We start from the raw sequence: 18924 nt of genomic DNA, 5'->3' as shown, positions 1-18924 counted from the left end.
GGGCCAGTAACCACACATCTATACACAGTTGAATGAAAACAAAGTACTATTCAAACAATGGTCATCCTGAAAATATAATGACATGTAGGATAGATGCCCTCTTGTAGTTGTTAAATAAGTCAATAGTGTCTTGAAGGGAATGACAAGTCAAATAAAGTGATTCATTTAAAAGAAAACACAGATTTAGATCAAATGTTTATTTTAAGTGTGTGAATATCTATATTATACAATTTTTTCATTAATAGTCATCACTTTGGAGCTGTTTTTAAGTAAAACAATCCACAGAAAACATGGACTAAGATACTGCTTGTGCTATTTATAATTTTGAAGGCACAATTGGGAAGTTTCAATTCTGCTCATAACTGGATATGTGTCCTTTTCTACCTTCTTCATTCCTCTAGGTCTCTTCCTCTCTCTATTCCTTCAAACATAAAGAGATTAAAATAGTTGATTTACAAGGTAATTTCTACCTCAAACAAGCTATGATTCTTATGTATACAATATTGGGTGTATTCATCCTAGACCCATTTATTTTCTTCCAAAGTAATTCAACAATATACATTGAGGATAAGCTTTTGTCTTAATTTAATTATTTATGAAGTAAAGTCGCTCAGTCGTGTCTGACTCTTTGCGACCCCATGGATTGTAGCCTACTATGCTTCTCCATCCATGGGATTTTCCAGGCAAGAATACTGGAGTGGGTTGCCATTTCCTTTTCCAGAGGATCTTCCTGACCCAGGGATCAAACCCAGGTCCCCCATACTGTAGGCAGACGCTTTACCATCTGAACCACCAGGGACTCCTTAATTATGAGTTAGCATTTATTGAATATGATTTCCAGAGCATTGTGCTAGCAGTTTTGACACTGCAGACATGTACAAAGTATTATTACACATGACTATAAAATGACATGTTGAACTCAAGGGCTTTATATTACAGTATAATGCACATCAATGTAAGACAAAGAACTCAGCGTTTTCAAAGTATATTCAATTTAAATTAAACTAAATAAAAAAGAAAATAGTTTGATGTGTTCTAGAAAAATCATGTGGGTACTGGCCCTTTGAATGCCATTGGGGTCATGTATAAGTTCTTGTCAGGTTGAGATTATATGTGTTCAGGGCACAACTGCTATCACAGCAGCCATGCTCATTTTAACTTTTGCCAAACAGGAATGTTCTCGGTTTTTGAAATGACAGTATGTGTCAGGCACTATTCTACATACTCTACAGTATATTAAGTCAATCTTAGTTTTACATTTATTTTGTAGGTGTGAAAACTGAAGCACAGAGGTAATTTGCCTAGGTCATAGAGCATGCAAGTAAGGGAGCCAATTTTGAACAGTCAGTCTGCTTCCAGAATAAATAGTAGATCAGGCTGCTTTGTACACAGAATATTACTCATCAACACAGATTGAAGAATGTATGTTTTCCCGTGAGATTGATTGGTATGATAGAAACATCTTCAGAAAGATAAACAGAGCTTCAGTGTCTAATTTCCTATTATTGTCTTCAGTTATTACACTTCTGATGTATCACATCTCAAACCTTAACCTTATTGTATCCTGCTCCTACCAAGATCGTGTGCTTAAATTTGCTCATAGTTATTTTAGTAATTGCCACCACGTCAAGTGTCTTCTGCAGCTAAAAAGTGAAACTTAAGAAACACAGAAAGTATTAATATTTTACCAAATTTTCTTATTTATTTGTGGTCACCAAATATCTGGAAATCCAATCTGATGTAATAAGAGCTTATCTTTTTAGAGTGCTTGCTGTTTCCAGGCACTGCTTCAAGGGCTTTGCATCTATAATCATTTTTATCTTATACCAGTCTGTTGAGGTGGCATAAAATTAGTACCATTATCATTATTATTTTACAAATGAAGAAAAGTGAGTTATTGGCTAAGTAATTTGCCAAGACTTCCTAATTTGTCAGCATTAAAAACAGAATTTAAACCCAGAGAGTCTGGATCAAGTCCATATTCAGTATCCTAAGAATATATTGCTTATGTATTTTTCACTCATTCACTATTCCTTCTTTCATTTGTCTAGCAGTCAGTCACTCGGCAAGTATTTATCAAATATTGCCATATCGTGTATTGCATTATGCCCTGAGGAATTTGCAGTTAATAAGATGAACAGCAGGCCCTGCTCCCACGCTGTTTACATTCTAGAATATATAAGAAAGCAGGAAAACAGACAGTTAACAAATAATTCTTACAGACCATGAAAATCACCGGAGGGAAAATAAGAGAGACATGATACAGAGTAACTGCAAGAGGTTAACTCCAGGTCACATGATCAGTGAAGCTGTCTCTATCTAGTCATCTGAGGACATATTTACAAAAGAAATAGGAAAATAGGTTTCAAGGAAGCAAAATATTTAAAAGTAAAATTATATAACATGATTAGACATCACATTATCAAATGTTACATTATCAACTATTTCAGAGCTATGTTGATTAAGGAATAGAAGTGACTAGAGTTAAGGATTAGATTGTAGACAGGTTTAATCTTTCAAAGTTTATTTTGAAAAACTGAAGATGTGGTATAATTTTCTATAAGATGAGAATGGCATTGTAGATAAAACAAATCAGGGGTCCTTGAGTTTTAAATGGAAGAGAGGAGCTACCTTTATTTGCAGCTAAAATATATATACTGCTTAATAAGTAGGGCTGAAGTTAATTAAACTTAGAGACACTTGGAGATCATAATCAAGACTTTTAACTTAATGTCAAGTCTTTTGGGGATACTTGTGAGTTTTTTTCAGAACCAATTAACTATTGTTTATTCAACAACCACAGCAAAATAGACTTTTTACTAGTCTCTGGGTATCCACATTTCTTCCCTTCCAGTTGTGTTGATTTTCTACTGTAGCTGGAGTTTTGTTGTTGTTTTTTTAATCTCTTTACTCTCAGACTTAAAATTCTTCATAAGCTTCCTATTGGCATCAGATTAAAATATATCCTGAGCATGACCTGTAGATGCCTGTTGGATTTAAACCCAGTTTTCCTCTCTTTCTCATACCTTCTCACCCTGGCCTTGGGCTTTGCTGATTTTATACTTACTGATGCCTCTGCTTGAGTTATTCTTCCCTGTGACATCTAACTCTACAACACACATGAACATGTATCTAGTTTCAATTAGTTAAATTCCAGTCTTTAATGAGATTATTTGATTAATATTTCACTAACAATTTGTACCTATAACAGTGAGATTGCATCTGTTTTAATATTGTGTTCCCCAAACAGATGTTATGGTATCTGGCACATAGTGAGCCCCCTCAATCATATACATTTAATAAATTAACAGAATGAACTGTGCTGGACATTATAGGAAATATAAATATGTGCACAATGGTCCCCACACAAGCTAAACATGGAATAAAAACTAACACATTAATGAATAAGGCTGCAACAACTCAAAAGAGTAGAACACTAAATGCTAAGTATTATGGTACAAATTTCCACACTCTCAAGGTTGTAAAAATAATTTAGAGTTGGAAGTTAACATGACAAATACAAGGGGCCTGGGAAAATTGGAGTGAGATATAACAGATGTCGGGATTGGTGAGAATTAAAATGATAAACTTGCTTTATGTAAACTCATAATCTGTTGGCTATGAACAGCCGCTCTAAACTGATAATAGGGAAATGACAGAACCAAAATGATTTTCCAGTCCACGTTGATTTGTCTGTAAAATGTGGGAGAAGTTCTGGCTTAATTTTCAAGCAGAATGTGATTCAACTTCTGCCTTAATGAACTAGATGACAATTTAGCCATTCTTACATTTGGTTTGTTTTGTTTTGTTTTGTTTTTTGCAGCATGAGTATATTTATGTTACTGAAACATGAAACAAAGTTCTGTTCCCCAAGCTGAATGAATGAATTCCACAAACTCACAAACACTCACACAGGCAAAGAGTTTATTTTAAAGGATAGAGACACGAAGCTCTCAGCATAGACACTGAGAGGGGGTGAAGTGCTTGAAAAGGCAGGAATAGCAACACTGTATATCTTTATTAGAATCGATCTGTTCATGTTTGGTTGGCTTGGGACCTGATGTATGTAATTTCAGACCAATACGTTTAAATGTCACAATGTCCAGTTTGTCATTTTTATGGCTTTCTTATGGTTCCTAGTTTCTCAGTTTCTCCAGACATTAAGTCGCCATCCCTTCATCCTTTCTCAAGACCCCAGACCATCATTTAGGGACCAAATGTACATTTAAGAGCTAATGGTCTACCTGGAGTTTTTCTCCTTGATAAACTGGACAGCAGTTAATGATGGTCTGGTCCTGGGTCTGAATGTTTTATGACCCTCCAAACTAGGGAGGCATTCCTCTGAATGCCTGGGACCTGGAGCAATGATTATGGCTTTAGGCTAATGGAACAAAATGTTTCTGTGAGTGACTGAGTTGAAATTAAAGGTGAAATTAGAAAAAGAACCAAGGTTCTAACCCTACACTTACTGCCCAATAATTTCTACCTCATTACCAAGTCCAGGCTTGCTCTGCTTGCCACAGGACAAGTCAATAAACCAGAGACTAAGTATTGAGGCAAGGAATCATGACTACTCAGGAAGCTGGAAGATTAAGATGGCAGACTTGTCTCCAAAAAAGCCTTCTTATAGGGTCTGGATACCAATTTTTTTGTATAGAACAGAGAGGGAGAGGAAGTAAGAAAGTAAACTAAAAAGGATATTTATCTTGCAAACTAGGAGGGGATGTTTTATTTTTTCTTTTCTGCAGCCATTCACAAGTAGATGGGGTCAAATTGTTGCCCAGTGAACTGAACAAAACCACTTTTGTTTAAGTTCAGGCAGAGGGGTAAAGTCCCCGAGGCAGGACATTATGTATGATTATAATAACAAAAGCAATGAAAAGCAAAGGGCAAAGTCTGAGAAATAGATCCAGCATGGAGTCAAAATTGGCTCTTCCTTGTTACATTTATACATATCTTGATGTAGTAATTGGGTGATTAAATGACATAACTCAGGTAAATCACCTTACAGAGTCCTTTGTATGCAGTGCATTCCTCATAAATACTGTCTTAATTTCCTTCCACTACTTCACCTGTGTGTAGGAAGGATTACACCACAGAGACACAGAAGGCAAGAACACCCTGTAGGCCAGTTTATCAATGTAGACGTGTTAGTTTCTAGGGACTACAGTAACAAAATCCCACAAACTGGATGGCTTTACCAGCGGAAGACTTTTTTTTTTTTCCCCATAGTTCTATAAGCAAAGGAATATCAAAGATTTCTGGTTACCACTAGAAGCCTGAATAAGGAAAGGGAGGATCTTTACTAATAACCTTCAGAGAGAATGGTATGGAGAAGTACTGGAGTGGGTTGCCATTTCCTTCTCCAGGGGATCTTCCCGACCCAGGGATCGAACCCAGGTCTCCCGCATTCCAGGCGGATGCTTTAACCTCTGAGCCACCAGGGAAGCACTGGGCCCACCGTAATTCAGTATGACCTCAATTTAACTCATATCTACAGCAATCCTATTTTCAAATAATATTCTACAGTTCCAGGAAATACATAAATTTGGCAGACATTTTTCAACCGATACAACAGGTACGGTAAAATAACAGAGGTCTTCCCTGAGATGTCAGCCTCAAGAATGGAAAGACACTGGGTGCGTTTTAAACTTTTTTAATGAACAAACTAGTAGAAATATGTGAAGATTGAAACCACAGTTGTTGGCAGCTATTTTTGACTTAATGTTTTGGAGTGCTTTGTCTTCACGTTTTGGAGTGCTTTGTCTTCAAGAGTCAAAAGAAAAACAAATGCAAAGTTGTTCCGTTTGTTATTCCCTTCACTTTTACAATATAAAGAAATTTATTAATATATAGTTCAATCCTGAAAAGCATCTCAGGCAGGAAATGTTCAGATCCTATTCTCTAGCACTCTGACCCACAATTGCCTCTATTTCATCCCCATTTAAAATTTTAGAGTTAGAGTCATCTTAGGGAAGACTATTTGTTACGAGACTCCTTCCTGAAGAAACCTATGTTTGTGTATTATTTAGCAAAATTTGTTGAAACATAAACAAAATGATAGGCACTGATTGCTAAATTGTGAAAAAGACAGATGAGCAGTCTCCTCCCTCTCATCTTAAAGCCTAGATGGAGTCTTCATCAATGAAAAAGCCAACTAATAAATGGAAAATAATAAATGTTAAAACAATTCATGATTGCAAGTACCACAAAATAGACTTCTGTGATTAGAAAAAAAAAAAAAAAAAAGAGTAGAGGGTAAGGGGAAGTGGGCAATGAAGAACTCAGAATGATCTCAGGTGGCCTCAGCTTGCTATTGTTGCAGAAACCAATAATTGAGAAACCAAACCACACTCGGAGAGTTGGAGAACTCAGGTTAATTATGTTGGCAGGCCCAGAGGAGTTAACACTCCAAGCTCTGAGCCCCAAACAAAGGGGTTACAGAGTTTTTATAGACAGACTATAGTGGGCAACACTAGCTGCTAACAGGCTGGTTTAAATTAAGGGGTTTTGCGGGTGTGGGAAGAGCAGTCAAGATTGGGAGGGGGATGCCTAACCTTTACACAGATAGGCATGATTAAACAGGTTTGCAGGGGCTGGGCAATTGCAAAGAACAGCACAAGGGTGAGTGAGATAAGCTCAATACAATACCAGTTCCTAGTATTGTAAGTCCTCACTTTCTGAGACTTCGTGACCTACGTGATCCAGGTCAGCTTGCAAGGAGCTACAACTTGCAACTGGAGGGGGGTTTGGGTTCCCGGTCAGAGACTGGGTGCACATTGTGGTGGTAGAAGCATGAGATCCTAGCCACTAGTCCAGTGGTCAGTGACAAGGGCCCTGGCCCTTCAGCTTTGCAGAGAATTTCCACAAAGAAGGAAAGTAGTGAACTAAGTAAAGTATTTATTAAGCAGAAAAAGAGAACAGTAGACCTGAAGAGTAAATACTAAAGAGTACAGTGGATAGAGGCACACGGGCAGACTCAGAGGGAGAATCCCCAAGTCTCCCCCTGGTAGCAGTTTGAATTACTTTTTATGGTGTATTTCTTCTGGGTTTCCTTTAGCCAGTCATTTTCATTTGGCTAATCACAGTCCATATTGGTATATCTCAGGATCTTCCATGTGTGCACATGCATCTCTTAGTCAAACTAGATTCCACAAAAGAGGCTTGTAGGTAGCCTGGCATTAGTTAGCATCACTCCCCTTTGACTTCCAAGGAGCTTTTCTGTGCATGTGTGGTCAGGGACACCTGACTTTGAAATAAGAAATATATATTCTGTGCAGGGCCCAACCTCCTCTCTTAATTGTCCTGCTATTCTCCTCTTGGAGTTTTGGTCCATAGAGAATGAATCTCCGATTACCCTGGAGGGGCCCATCTGCCTCCTGCCTCAAGAAGATTAAATTCAGTTCAGTCGCTCAGTCGTGTCTGACTCTTTGTGACCCCATGGACTGGAGCAAACACCAGGCATCCCTGTCTATCACCAACTCATGTCCACTGAGTCAGTGATGTCATCCAACCATCTCATCCTCTGTCGTCTCCTTCTCCTCCCACCTTCAATCTTTCCCAGGATCAGGGTTTTTCAAATGAGTCAGCTCTTCACATCAGGTGGCCAAAGTATTGGAGTTTCAGCTTCAACATCAGTCCTTCCAATGAATGTTCAGGACTGATTTCCTTTAGGATTGACTTGTTGGATTTCCTTGCAGTCCAAGGGACTCTCAAGAGTCTTCTCCAACACCATAATTCAAAAGCATCAATTCTCTGGCACTCAGCTTTCTTTGTAGTCTGACTCTCACATCCATTATGTGACTACTGGCAAAACTCAAGAAGATTAGCTTGAAGTTTAAAAAATAATTTTTATAGGCAAACGAAAGTAAAATAATACATATATGGGTATCTCTACAGTTCTCTAACTTCTGAGTTGATCTCTTTCTCAAGTAAGATATTAATAGATAAAATACTGTCCTCTGAAACAGTCTCATAAGGATTACATCCCCCTGGCACCCCACTCCAGTACTCTTCCCTGGAAAATCCCATGGATGGAGGAGCCTGGTAGGCTGTAGTCCATGGGGTCGCTAAGAGTCGGACACGACTGAGCGACTTCCCTTTCGCTTTTCACTTTCATGCGTTGGAGAAGGAAATGGCAACCCACTCCAGTGTTCTTGCCTGGAGAATCCCAAGGATGAGGGAGCCTGGTGGGCTGCCGTCTATGGGGTTGCACAGAGTCTGACACAACTGAAGCGACTTAGCAGCAGCAGCAGCATGGCTCTCTGTATCTTCTACTCCCCTTTCTCTTACCTCTCTGGCATTTCTCAAAACTACCTTTTACCTTGATAATTGCAATTTTACCCATGTTTCCTCCACCATTTGGAATGTTCTTCTACCCATGATTATCCTTCAGCACTGGAAAAATCTCACTCATCCTTTAAAATTTATCTCATTTCATCTGTTTTTATTAGAGTTTTCCTTAACTCGTCTAGTTGATGTTCCTCAGAATTCTCATAATACTCTCACAATAGAGCTGATATTGAAGATATGGGCTTTGAAGTTAGAGGACATAGGCTGGAGTTCTGGATAAACCCTGTGCTAGTTGTGTGATCTTGGCAAGTTACTATGTCTTTTAAACGTCATAATTTTTATATTTACATTGAGGTATATCAAGAACTTGGAAATGGAAAATGTGCTCATTCACATCTGACTCTTTGTCACCTCATGGACTGTCAGGAACACCAGGCTTCCAAGCTCATAGGATTTTTCCTGGCAAGAGTACTGGAGTGGCTTGCCATTTCCTCCTCCAGTAGCTCTTCCTGACCCAGGGGTTGAACCCACAACTCCTGCCTTGCAGGTGGATTCTTTACCACTGAGCCACCTGGGAAGTCCAACATAAAGAATTTAACTCCTAAGATTAATAAAATTAAGCATATAAAATACATTTTTCTCCCGATGTTTCAATAACAGAAAATGTGTTTCTTGAATTGATCATAGCATATTACATTTTTTGAAAGCAACTAGTGAAAATGGTCTCTAATCAAGCAAATAGACTGGGATATAGATATCATTAGGGGCCAGTAGTCATGACACTTAGATTCATATAGACCTTTTTTTCAGAGACTTTTTAAAATAAATGGTTAAAACTTGATAAATTCTACCGTTTATTTTTATTCTTATAAATAAACCTTTTATAATCTTGTTTTTTTCACATATGTGAATATATATATAGCTGTACAGAGAAGGAATAAGCATTATCTATTTTTACAGCCTATCAGCTAAGAGTGTGTCAGCCTCCACCACCCGTACCCAATGCTGAAATTTTGACAGAAGATGATGAATTTGAAATAGGTAAAGTCTCTTAAATTACTTTCAAAGAAAGCATAGTTAACAAAGGTTTTGCTTGAAATCAATAAAAATAAAGAATAGTGGCAGCCTTTCTTAAACCTTCTTTCCCTGGATTGATGGGGATTGTTTAGAATTTGTAAGAATGGAAAACAGTGAAAAAGAGGCAAGGGAATGTTAGGTAAGAAAAAAGAATTCTGTATTTGTAGGATGTACAGTTAGAAAATAGTACAGGAATCTGAGCCATATAACTATTCTGTTAGTTATTTCCAAATTCTTATTTTGCTACCTTCCAACACTGTAGTCTTAACTATTGCTCTTCAAATTCAGGCATAAACTTGATATGTATAATAAATGATATGCAGGGTGTATTAGATGACATGTTTGACTTCCATATCCTTGAAAACAACTCATTATGCTCCATGTGATCATAAATAAAGTCCTTTTAAAACTGATTGGAAATTTAACCTCAATAATATCTTATAGTTTGAAAAATTATGTAAGAAAATAATGCATCTTAATGTAACATAATAAATTTCATCATTATTATCTATTAATGTTAATTTTGGTTGAGAAATGTAAGAAAATATCAATGACCAATGTGAATCTAATCTTGATAGCAGTAACTATGAATCCTTTTAACAGCTTGATATATTTTTAGTGAATATCTTACCTGTACCAACCAAATTATTCCTTACTACTATTGCTTATATATAATCAGATTGCCCCAGTACCAGTTTTATTGGTATTTATTCTTGGCTTCAGTTCCAATTGGTCAGTGCTCATGACTTACTAGTAGTTTAATATTCTGAATATCATCGCTGCTTACAATAGAATTTTTATACTGATTGAAAGTGACTGCAAGAAAAAATATTCAGATTTTATAACTGGACCATCTGTTTATTTTAACCATTACCTTGGTGCTTATCTGAAGCCCTTTCTGCCTGTTTTTTCAATAGGTGATATTATTAGATATCAGTGTCTTCCAGGATTTACTTTGGTTGGTAATGCAATTCTGACATGCAGATTAGGAGAACGACTCCAGATGGATGGTGCACCTCCTGTTTGTCAAGGTACCAATTCTTACCGTTATTTATCTCTAAGTATTTGTTTTATGTTTCAGTACTAACAAAATTGAGAAAACTCTATTTTATATAATTATTATATATTTAACTGACAGTAATTTAAAAATTATACTACTCATATATGGTGTTTTTCATTCCATTATTTATCAGATTTAACTAAACATTGTTTATTCATCCAAGGTTTAATTTTTCTAGTTTATCCCATAGTCACTTCAATCTATTTAAATTACTTTTGCTGTGAGGTTTGGAAGTGGAGATAGAAAACAAGAGAAACCACTTTAAATAAAGGTTCCAATGTGGATTGCAAGTAGCTTCTGTTCTAACAACTAGAATCATTAAACTTTATTGAGCACATATTAAGAATGAAGATCTAAGGGAATAAACAAAAAAAAAAGTTGTAAATGGTCCCTGCCATGAAAGCAAAATGGTGTAAGGAATATGACAGCCATATAAGCTGTAGCATATAGTGGTAAGGTAGAATCATATAATTTTAAACTGTTTATATGAGAGGGAAAGCTTGATGGAGGCATTACTCCCTTAGTCATGGGTTCTGAATAACAAATGATACTTACTTTGGTAGAACTGAGCTAGCAAAAGAGTTAGCCAAGAAACAGAGGTGTATGCAAAGACACAGAAATGAAAGATGGTGAGATGCAGACTTCAAGGAATTCAGTGTTACAAGGACAAGACCATGATGGATCTTGAATGATGTACAGGGATTTTGATGTTCAAGAATCATGTATTATTAACTTGTGTAGCTCCTAGGGCCATAATAGTGCCTAATACACCTGACAACCCACTCTAGTCCTCTTACCTGGAAAATCCTATGGATGGAGGAGCCGGTTAGGCTACAGTCCATTGGGTAGCAAAGAGTCGAACATGACTGAGTGACTTCTCTTTCTTTTTTTCTTTGTTTTACATAGTAATTAATTATAAATATTGGTTAATTTGAGTAAAATTGATTTTGATTATCCCTCCTCAGATTTTCTTGAATTGCTTCCTTCACTGGGGTTTATTCCTGAGAAATAAAAATGAATTTTCCATGCAGTATCTTAACTCTTATAATGATAAAACAAAAATTCTGTTCATTATTTCAAACATGCTGTCAGTAGGAAGAAATGTTCGATTTTTCTACCTCTGTGGAGTCCTTAGAAGAAGATAGGGGCTCTTAAAGCATCAAGAAAGAAAAGATGAGTTTGGAGGTATAACCAGCACCAGTATAAGAATTTCCCTTGATCTTAATCAATGATTTTGTAGGCCATCTTAGTGTTGGTTGTTAATTCTGAAGTCTATCACCTATATTCCTGAATGAACAAGCAATTACATATCAAGATTTCTTCCTTGACCCAATATATAACTTAATTGTGATCTCTTGGAGAACAATACATCTTATTTATATCTAGATCCAAATTCAGCATTATTTTTAATTAAAAAAAATTTTAATTATTTGAGTCCCTCATATCTCAAGACTTTCAATAACTTATTTCTAAAATCAGAATTTCCTGTAGTAAGTGTGTCTCCTCCTATTTTATCTGCTGTGGAGAATACAAAAAAGGAGATAATCAATGTTTGTTTCATAATAACACTATGGATACTAGCTAAAGTTAATTATCCCTCAGAATGAGTTTAGACAGTTACTATATTAATTAATTGACCTAACACTTAGGCAAAAAAATCTGAGTTTAAATATTTGTTTAGGGACTTCCTGGGTCCAGTGGTTAAGATTCCATGTTCCCAACGCAAGGGAAAGAGGTTTGATCTGGGGAAATGAGATCCTGCCACACAGTATGGCCAAAAATATATATATTTTTTCTTCAATTGAATTAATTCACAATCCTGCTAAATAATTGGCATTCATTTGGAATATGTTGTAACTAATCCCATACTGATTTTAGTAATAATTTATTTTAAATTATTTTACTTTTTCACTTCTCATAAAAGAGGCTACAACACTTTTGTTATTCCTCCCTGGATCCTCTTTAGTTCTTTATATCACACTTAAAACATGGAAAGCATTTCTAAATATGATGTTCTTCAAAGGGTTTAATATAAATGAAATATAATAGGTGATTAAGGCTTCCCTGGTGGCTCAACAATAAAGAATCCACCTGCCAGTGCATGAGGCATAGGTTTGATTCCTAGGTTGGGAAGTTCCCCTAGAGAAGGAAATGGCAACCCACTCCAGTATTCTTGCCTGGAAAATTGCATGGATGGAAGATCTTCGTGGGCTAGAGTCCATGGGGTTGCAGAGTCAGACACGACTTAGAAACTAAAACATGTATAAAGGGGAAAAATTGTATACACTTCTTAAAGTTGTGGTGGCAAATAACAGAAAGTGCTTAACAGTATATTCTTGCTTTATATTGGTTATATCAAATTGTCTCAGTTTTTCAAATGTAATATGGAATATTTGTTCAGTTGAAAACACTGGGACCATTAAGACATACACTTGCTTTTCTATAACAATAGCCTAAGAAGAAAGTCTAAAAAGCAAAGAAATTATAACCATAAAATTAACTAACTGCAATAATAAAAGCATACATTAAGAGGCACCAAGAAGGAAATAAGCAGATCTGCTTGGACTGATGGAGGAGAGATTCAGGAAGTATTTCACAGAGGATGAGACTTGGTCTGGGTTTTGAGGTGCCCAAATATTTCAAGTGTATCAGACGAGAGGAGGACATTTGAAACAGAAGCACTAACAGATATGCTGAATTGAGAAAATTGTAGGTTATTCAGTATGTTTGGAGCATTCTGTTTCAGAGGAGGAACAGCAGAAAACAAAGCTGGAGAGGCATGCAGGGACTAACCTTGAAGGCTTTGAAGGTGCTGAATGGTTTTTATTGAGGGGTTGATATGTTCAGTAATACAGTTACTCACCTAGCTAAATATTTCAGAAATATTAAATATCAGTAGCTGGGCACACACAACATAACCCTTTTAATAAAACTTACTTGTCATATCTTTTAATTATCTGTATCCTTTATTTCAATATGCCATAGATATATATTTATAAATCTTTATCTTTGATTCATTTTTTTCCATTCCATTTCTAACCTTAAAATTTCTGTTTGTTCATTTGTTTATTTTATATACTTTTCACTTTGTAAAAAGCAAACATCAGATTTCTCTTTTTAGACTGAGAATGATCCAATACTATTTGTTGAATTGTTACTTTTTCATTTTAAAATCACATCGAAGATGCAAACATCTCAGATTCAATAAGAGAAATAGAAGTTAAAAAAAAAGAAAGAAAACAGTTCTTAGATTAGCTATAGTATATTCTATAGTAAATATTCAAATATCTGTGTATTAATTTATGGCAGTGTATTAACTCAAGTTATTTCAAGTTATTAATTTGAGTGAAGAACAATCGTATGTTGCCATAATTTACTAGTGTATTATACTTTGGAGGTGCAGTTGATTTATTGTTATGAAATGAACAGCTTATGCTTTGTCTTACCTTTTTGGTCTGGAAAGGTAACTAGTGACCCCAAATTGTTTTAAATCCTCATGGTTTAAGGATATTCCTGAGATTAGAGAAGTAGCTTTGTCTGGAATGAATACTCTGAGGTAGGGCAACTTCGTGTCTGTCCTCACATACCTGAGTGAATGAAAGTTTGAGGACAAAAGAAAAAATTAAGAAGGAAAAGGACTTAGAGGCAGAGGGAAAAGAACATAAGAAGATGAAGAAAGATAGGGAAATAATATAAAGATAGAGAGGGAAGTAAATGCCTTATCTTTTAATTATCTATATATTTATATTTATTAATCCAGAAAGAAAATGTTTCTCCCATGTAATAAAAAGGAAATTAATATTATGTAATTTTGGGACATTGCTTCATTTTTGAACTGCAAGCTTAGTATATAAGTTGTCATTTTACACACATAGTTCAAAGTTTTGTTTCCTTTAATGTTACTTAACATAGAAACAGAATATCCAGTATTTAAAATGCAGTTTTCACTTAAGTCTGAAACATGAGCATTATCTAATGATACATTTTTTCTGACAGTGCTCTGTCCCGCCAATGAATTACGCCTGGATTCTACGGGAGTCATATTGAGCCCTGGATATCCTGACAGTTACCCAAATCTTCAAATGTGTGCCTGGAGCATTTCTGTGGAAAAAGGATATAACATCAGCATGTTTGTAGAATTCTTCCAGACAGAAAAAGAATTTGATGTTCTTCAGGTGTATGATGGTAACCATAGGTTATATTTACTGGATATTCACAAATTCAAAAATGCTCTAAGTATACATTCAGGCCAATATAAACAGCTGCCTATATGACTTTATTTTACCTTATGGACAATTTTAGAAGTAGCAACATCAAACTTACCTATATACCATATGAAAATCGCACTTAGCTTGATCATTTTGTTATGAATGTAGCTACTTTAGCTAAGGAATTAAAATGTGTAAACAAACACGTTATGCTATTGTTGATGAAATAAATTGGTCCTGGATGAATTTCACCATATTTAATACTGTTCTAAATATATGAAATACTAAACATAAATACTTTATGTTTATCTAAACATAAAGTTATATCTAAATTGTATTATTTTCTTTCTGAAGGACCAAATATTCAAAGTCCAGTGCTTGTTTCACTCAGTGGGGATTATTCATCTGCTTTTAATATAACAAGCAATGGTCATGAAGTATTCCTGCAATGGTCAGCAGATCATGGCAATAACAAAAAAGGCTTCCGGATAAGATATATAGGTATGTGATACTTATAACTTCAGTGCAGACCTCACCTGCATCCTCAATATGCTTGTGATTAAGGAGCACAGACACAGATACTATTCAGTTAGGTATGAATCTGAATCATGGTTCCTCTATTGACGTTTCTTGAGTTATTTATATAACATTTCTGTCCTTCTGTTTCCTTATTATAGTGGTAAACAGTACTATGTCTTTCACATAATTTTTGAAATAATTAAAAGCAGTTAAAGTATTTAACTTAATTATAAACTTTGATACTTTAAGTGTTTATTTTCCCAAGAGAAGGTTCCCTTGAACGCTCAAAAAATAATAGTATTGCTCAATTGTGTGTATCTGATCTATTTAATATATAAATAACTCCTTTAATAAGTTTAAACAAAAGATAAACATACAATTGTAAAAATCTTTTTTTTATCATTGCCCACTGATTTATGATACTTTCTAAAATATTTTAAATATTAAAACACAAAATGATGACTAGATCACTTAAAACCTTTTAGTTTTAAAAAAATTAATTGTTTTTTCATCATTGCTTTTCACTGAGTAATAGTGAAAAAGATGAGGGCTGAAAATTCTTAATATCAAGATGAAATAGCTTTTTCTATATTCCTTCCTGTTTATGAAGTCTACTGATACTGAACCCCAAATTTCCCTGTTGATAAGTGTATATGGTTTTCCATTATGCAAAGATTATATCCCTTTTCTTTACTACCATCCTAAGTCATGTCAGAGGCCATGGGTATGTGCTCAGGAACAAAACACTTCAGAACCAATCAGTCATCTCTTTCTTTAGTGTTCAGATCATGTCTCCTGAAGCCACGGATCATTGCGAATCAGTTCTACTGAAAATTACTTTCTTAAATATTTTATAAATTATTCTGACACAATTGTAGACATAAGCTTAAGTATATTTGATTCTAGTTTTAAAGGTAAACTGTTGAATTTTACTCATTTATATAAATTTGCATGTATAGTATAAAATATACAAATATAATATTTTTGTCTACTTTGATTTTAAAATTATAAGATGATAGTTTGTCAACAATGTGTCTTTTCCATATTAGAAGTAAGTTGTTACTGATATTACATGATAGCATATTTATAATTTTTATCCTATAATTTCTATTGTTTGAAATATTATTAGGCATGCAAAGGAGAAATATTTAAAGACTGAAATATGTACCCAAGTCATTCTTAATACTCTTTCATATTTGAATCAAAGTTTCTATCATATGAACTTTATATATATATTTTTACTAAAGCTGTGCCCAGACTTTATTTAAAAAGTCAGAACATTAAGTTGTATTTTTAATGATGATAATAACTTAAAGGGAAACCATTTAAATCCAACAATTATAAGCATTAGATTCACCATATTAAAGACTATATTAAAGACTTATTCATGTTGATCTTCATGACAAAGTTGGACATAAATATAACAAAAACATCATTTTTAGCCCTAAGAACGACTTAACATATTGAGTACATATTTTGCCTTTAGACAATGACAGGTTATGACACATATATTCTAAATCCATCTCTTTCTTACTATTTACCCCTAAAGTCTCATTTTTTCTCAGATGAATACATTGAAGTTTCAGAGGGTAAATGGATCCTGCCAGGCTGAATAGTCTTAAAAGTACATGTATATGAAAAAGCCAGTTGACATTATCTTTTGACATTTCAGACATCAGGAGATTAAAAAAGTTTTATTTTATTGGCATTTTTTATCACCATATGTAAGCACTCTTGACAGCATGGAAACTCTTTAATAAACTGGGAGAGAGGATTATGAAATGTGGAAGGGTCTATTTTAGACATCCACCAAAATGAAATGCATGCCCTAACATGACATAGGTGTCTGGAGATAATTTCAAAGTGACATGTAGATACATGCTTTAAAATATTGCTACCCAAACTGTGGCATATAGGCCTTTCAAATGACAGGAAATAATACCATTCCAAAATTCAGTGAACTATTTGTATGGCTTTTGAACCTTCAGGGTGTTACAAAAGTATAATGTATTTCAACTTAGGAGACATCTTCAGTGACAATAAGAATTAGAAAAAAGTCCAGAAATAGTTATGTCTCCTAAAGGTTATGTCAATAGATTGTCAGGTGGATGGAAGATAATATGATGTCCATATGAAGTAAAATTCACCTAGATGGCAATTGAATTGACCAGTTTTTATGAACTAGTATTACTATATTTTTATAACTGAATTGTAAAGAGTTTCTGATTCATTAGTTATACAATGATTTTTATTTTCTTTTAAAAAAGCTTTCTACTGTAGTACACCAGAATCCCCACCTCATGGATACATTATCAGTCAAACAGGAGGACAGCTAAACAGTGTGGTCCGCTGGGCCTGTGATCGAGGATTCCGACTTGTCGGGAAAAGCAGTGCTGTGTGCAGAAAGTCTTCCTATGGGTATCACGCATGGGATGCACCGGTCCCTGCTTGTCAAGGTGGAGTATATTAGCCAAAAATGGCACATTGATAAAAGATTAACCTCGTTTAGCATTTTCTTTTAGATTGCTGAAACTTCTAAAATTATAGATATTCAGAAGCATATTATAGATACCTCTAAGGAAAATAAGGCTTGAAAACACAGGCTGATAAATTTGAGGAGCATGTGACACATTGTTTCATAATGTTTCATTTGTTGTTATGTGATTTATGTCTTTATTCTCTCCACTTATATGCATACTGTACTCATACATCTACCATCCTGTCACTTAGCTGTCAGAAATGAATGACCCGGAGCTGGATTTTGTGTTAGTGTAGAATCTGCAGAGAGAAAAGAGAGGGAAAGATGGCCAAGGTCACTGAAAACATTCACTCTCAAGTGTGCAAAAATGTGTTCTCAGTGCAACAAATGTAAAAGAAAATGTAGACAATGACCACATTATTTTTTTTCACTGTTTAGCTAACTTGACAGAAATGACTTTCATTTTGTTAAACATCAAGGCATACTCTGATTGTGCAATGCAAAAGAATGACAATCAAAAAATGGAATATTTTAGAGCTTTGGACTAGGTCCAAAAATGTTTTTAAAAGTAGTTGAGTCTCTTACTAGGTATAGTCAAAAAGACGAGTTTAACAGTTCCACAGGAAGATGTAATGTCATTGGACTTTGACAGTCTTAAAACATATCATATTATTTTGTAATATCAAATTTAAATTTATATTTGATTTATTTTACCCAGCATATGAAAGCATATATAGCAACTGTGAAGCCTCACATTAAAAATGCAAAGCACTTTTAATAAAAAATGGGTGTTACCTCTAATTTACCTATTGAAGGCAATTTATATAAAGAAATAAAATATAAAACAAATCAATTAAAATTTAAAATTTGATAACAACAAGCTGAAATGAACAAAGATTTGATATTACCAGATAACTGAAATGGTTTCTTTTACTTGTTAAATTGTGATCTCTAATTCATGAAAATATAGCTTTCATCAGTTCAGTTCAGTTCAGGCGCTCAGTCGTGTCTGAATCTTTGCGACCCCATGAATCACAGCACGCCAGGCCTCCCTGTCCATCACTAACTCCCAGAGTTCACTCAAACTCACGTCCTTCCAGTCGGTGATGCCATCCAGCCATCTCATCCTCTGTCATCCCCTTCTCCTCCTGCCCCCAATCCCTCCCAGCATCAGAGTCTTTTCCAATGAGTCAACTCTTTGCATGAGGTGGCCAGAGTACTGGAGTTTCAGCTTCAGCATCACTCCTTCCAAAGAACACCCAGGGCTGATCTCCTTTAGAATGGACTGG

General features: G+C 35.0%; 1 protein-coding gene across 1 annotated transcript in view; it reads left to right on the top strand.

Annotated features, from left to right (window-relative positions):
• LOC108637475 (CUB and sushi domain-containing protein 3-like) overlaps positions 1–16768 on the top strand; it is a 40798-nt gene extending 24030 nt beyond the window's left edge. The window contains exons 6-10 of the mRNA XM_018058089.1: positions 9253–9333; positions 10287–10400; positions 14426–14614; positions 14992–15138; positions 16722–16768. Coding sequence (XP_017913578.1) covers positions 9253–9333; positions 10287–10400; positions 14426–14614; positions 14992–15138; positions 16722–16768 — 578 coding nt within the window. The remainder of the gene's footprint in view (positions 1–9252; positions 9334–10286; positions 10401–14425; positions 14615–14991; positions 15139–16721) is intronic.

This window comes from Capra hircus, chromosome 14 (assembly GCF_001704415.2).
Source record: "Capra hircus breed San Clemente chromosome 14, ASM170441v1, whole genome shotgun sequence".
Lineage (NCBI taxonomy): Eukaryota > Metazoa > Chordata > Mammalia > Artiodactyla > Bovidae > Capra > Capra hircus.
Note: the sequence above shows the minus strand (reverse complement) of the source record. Positions and strands in the feature narration are given on the sequence as shown.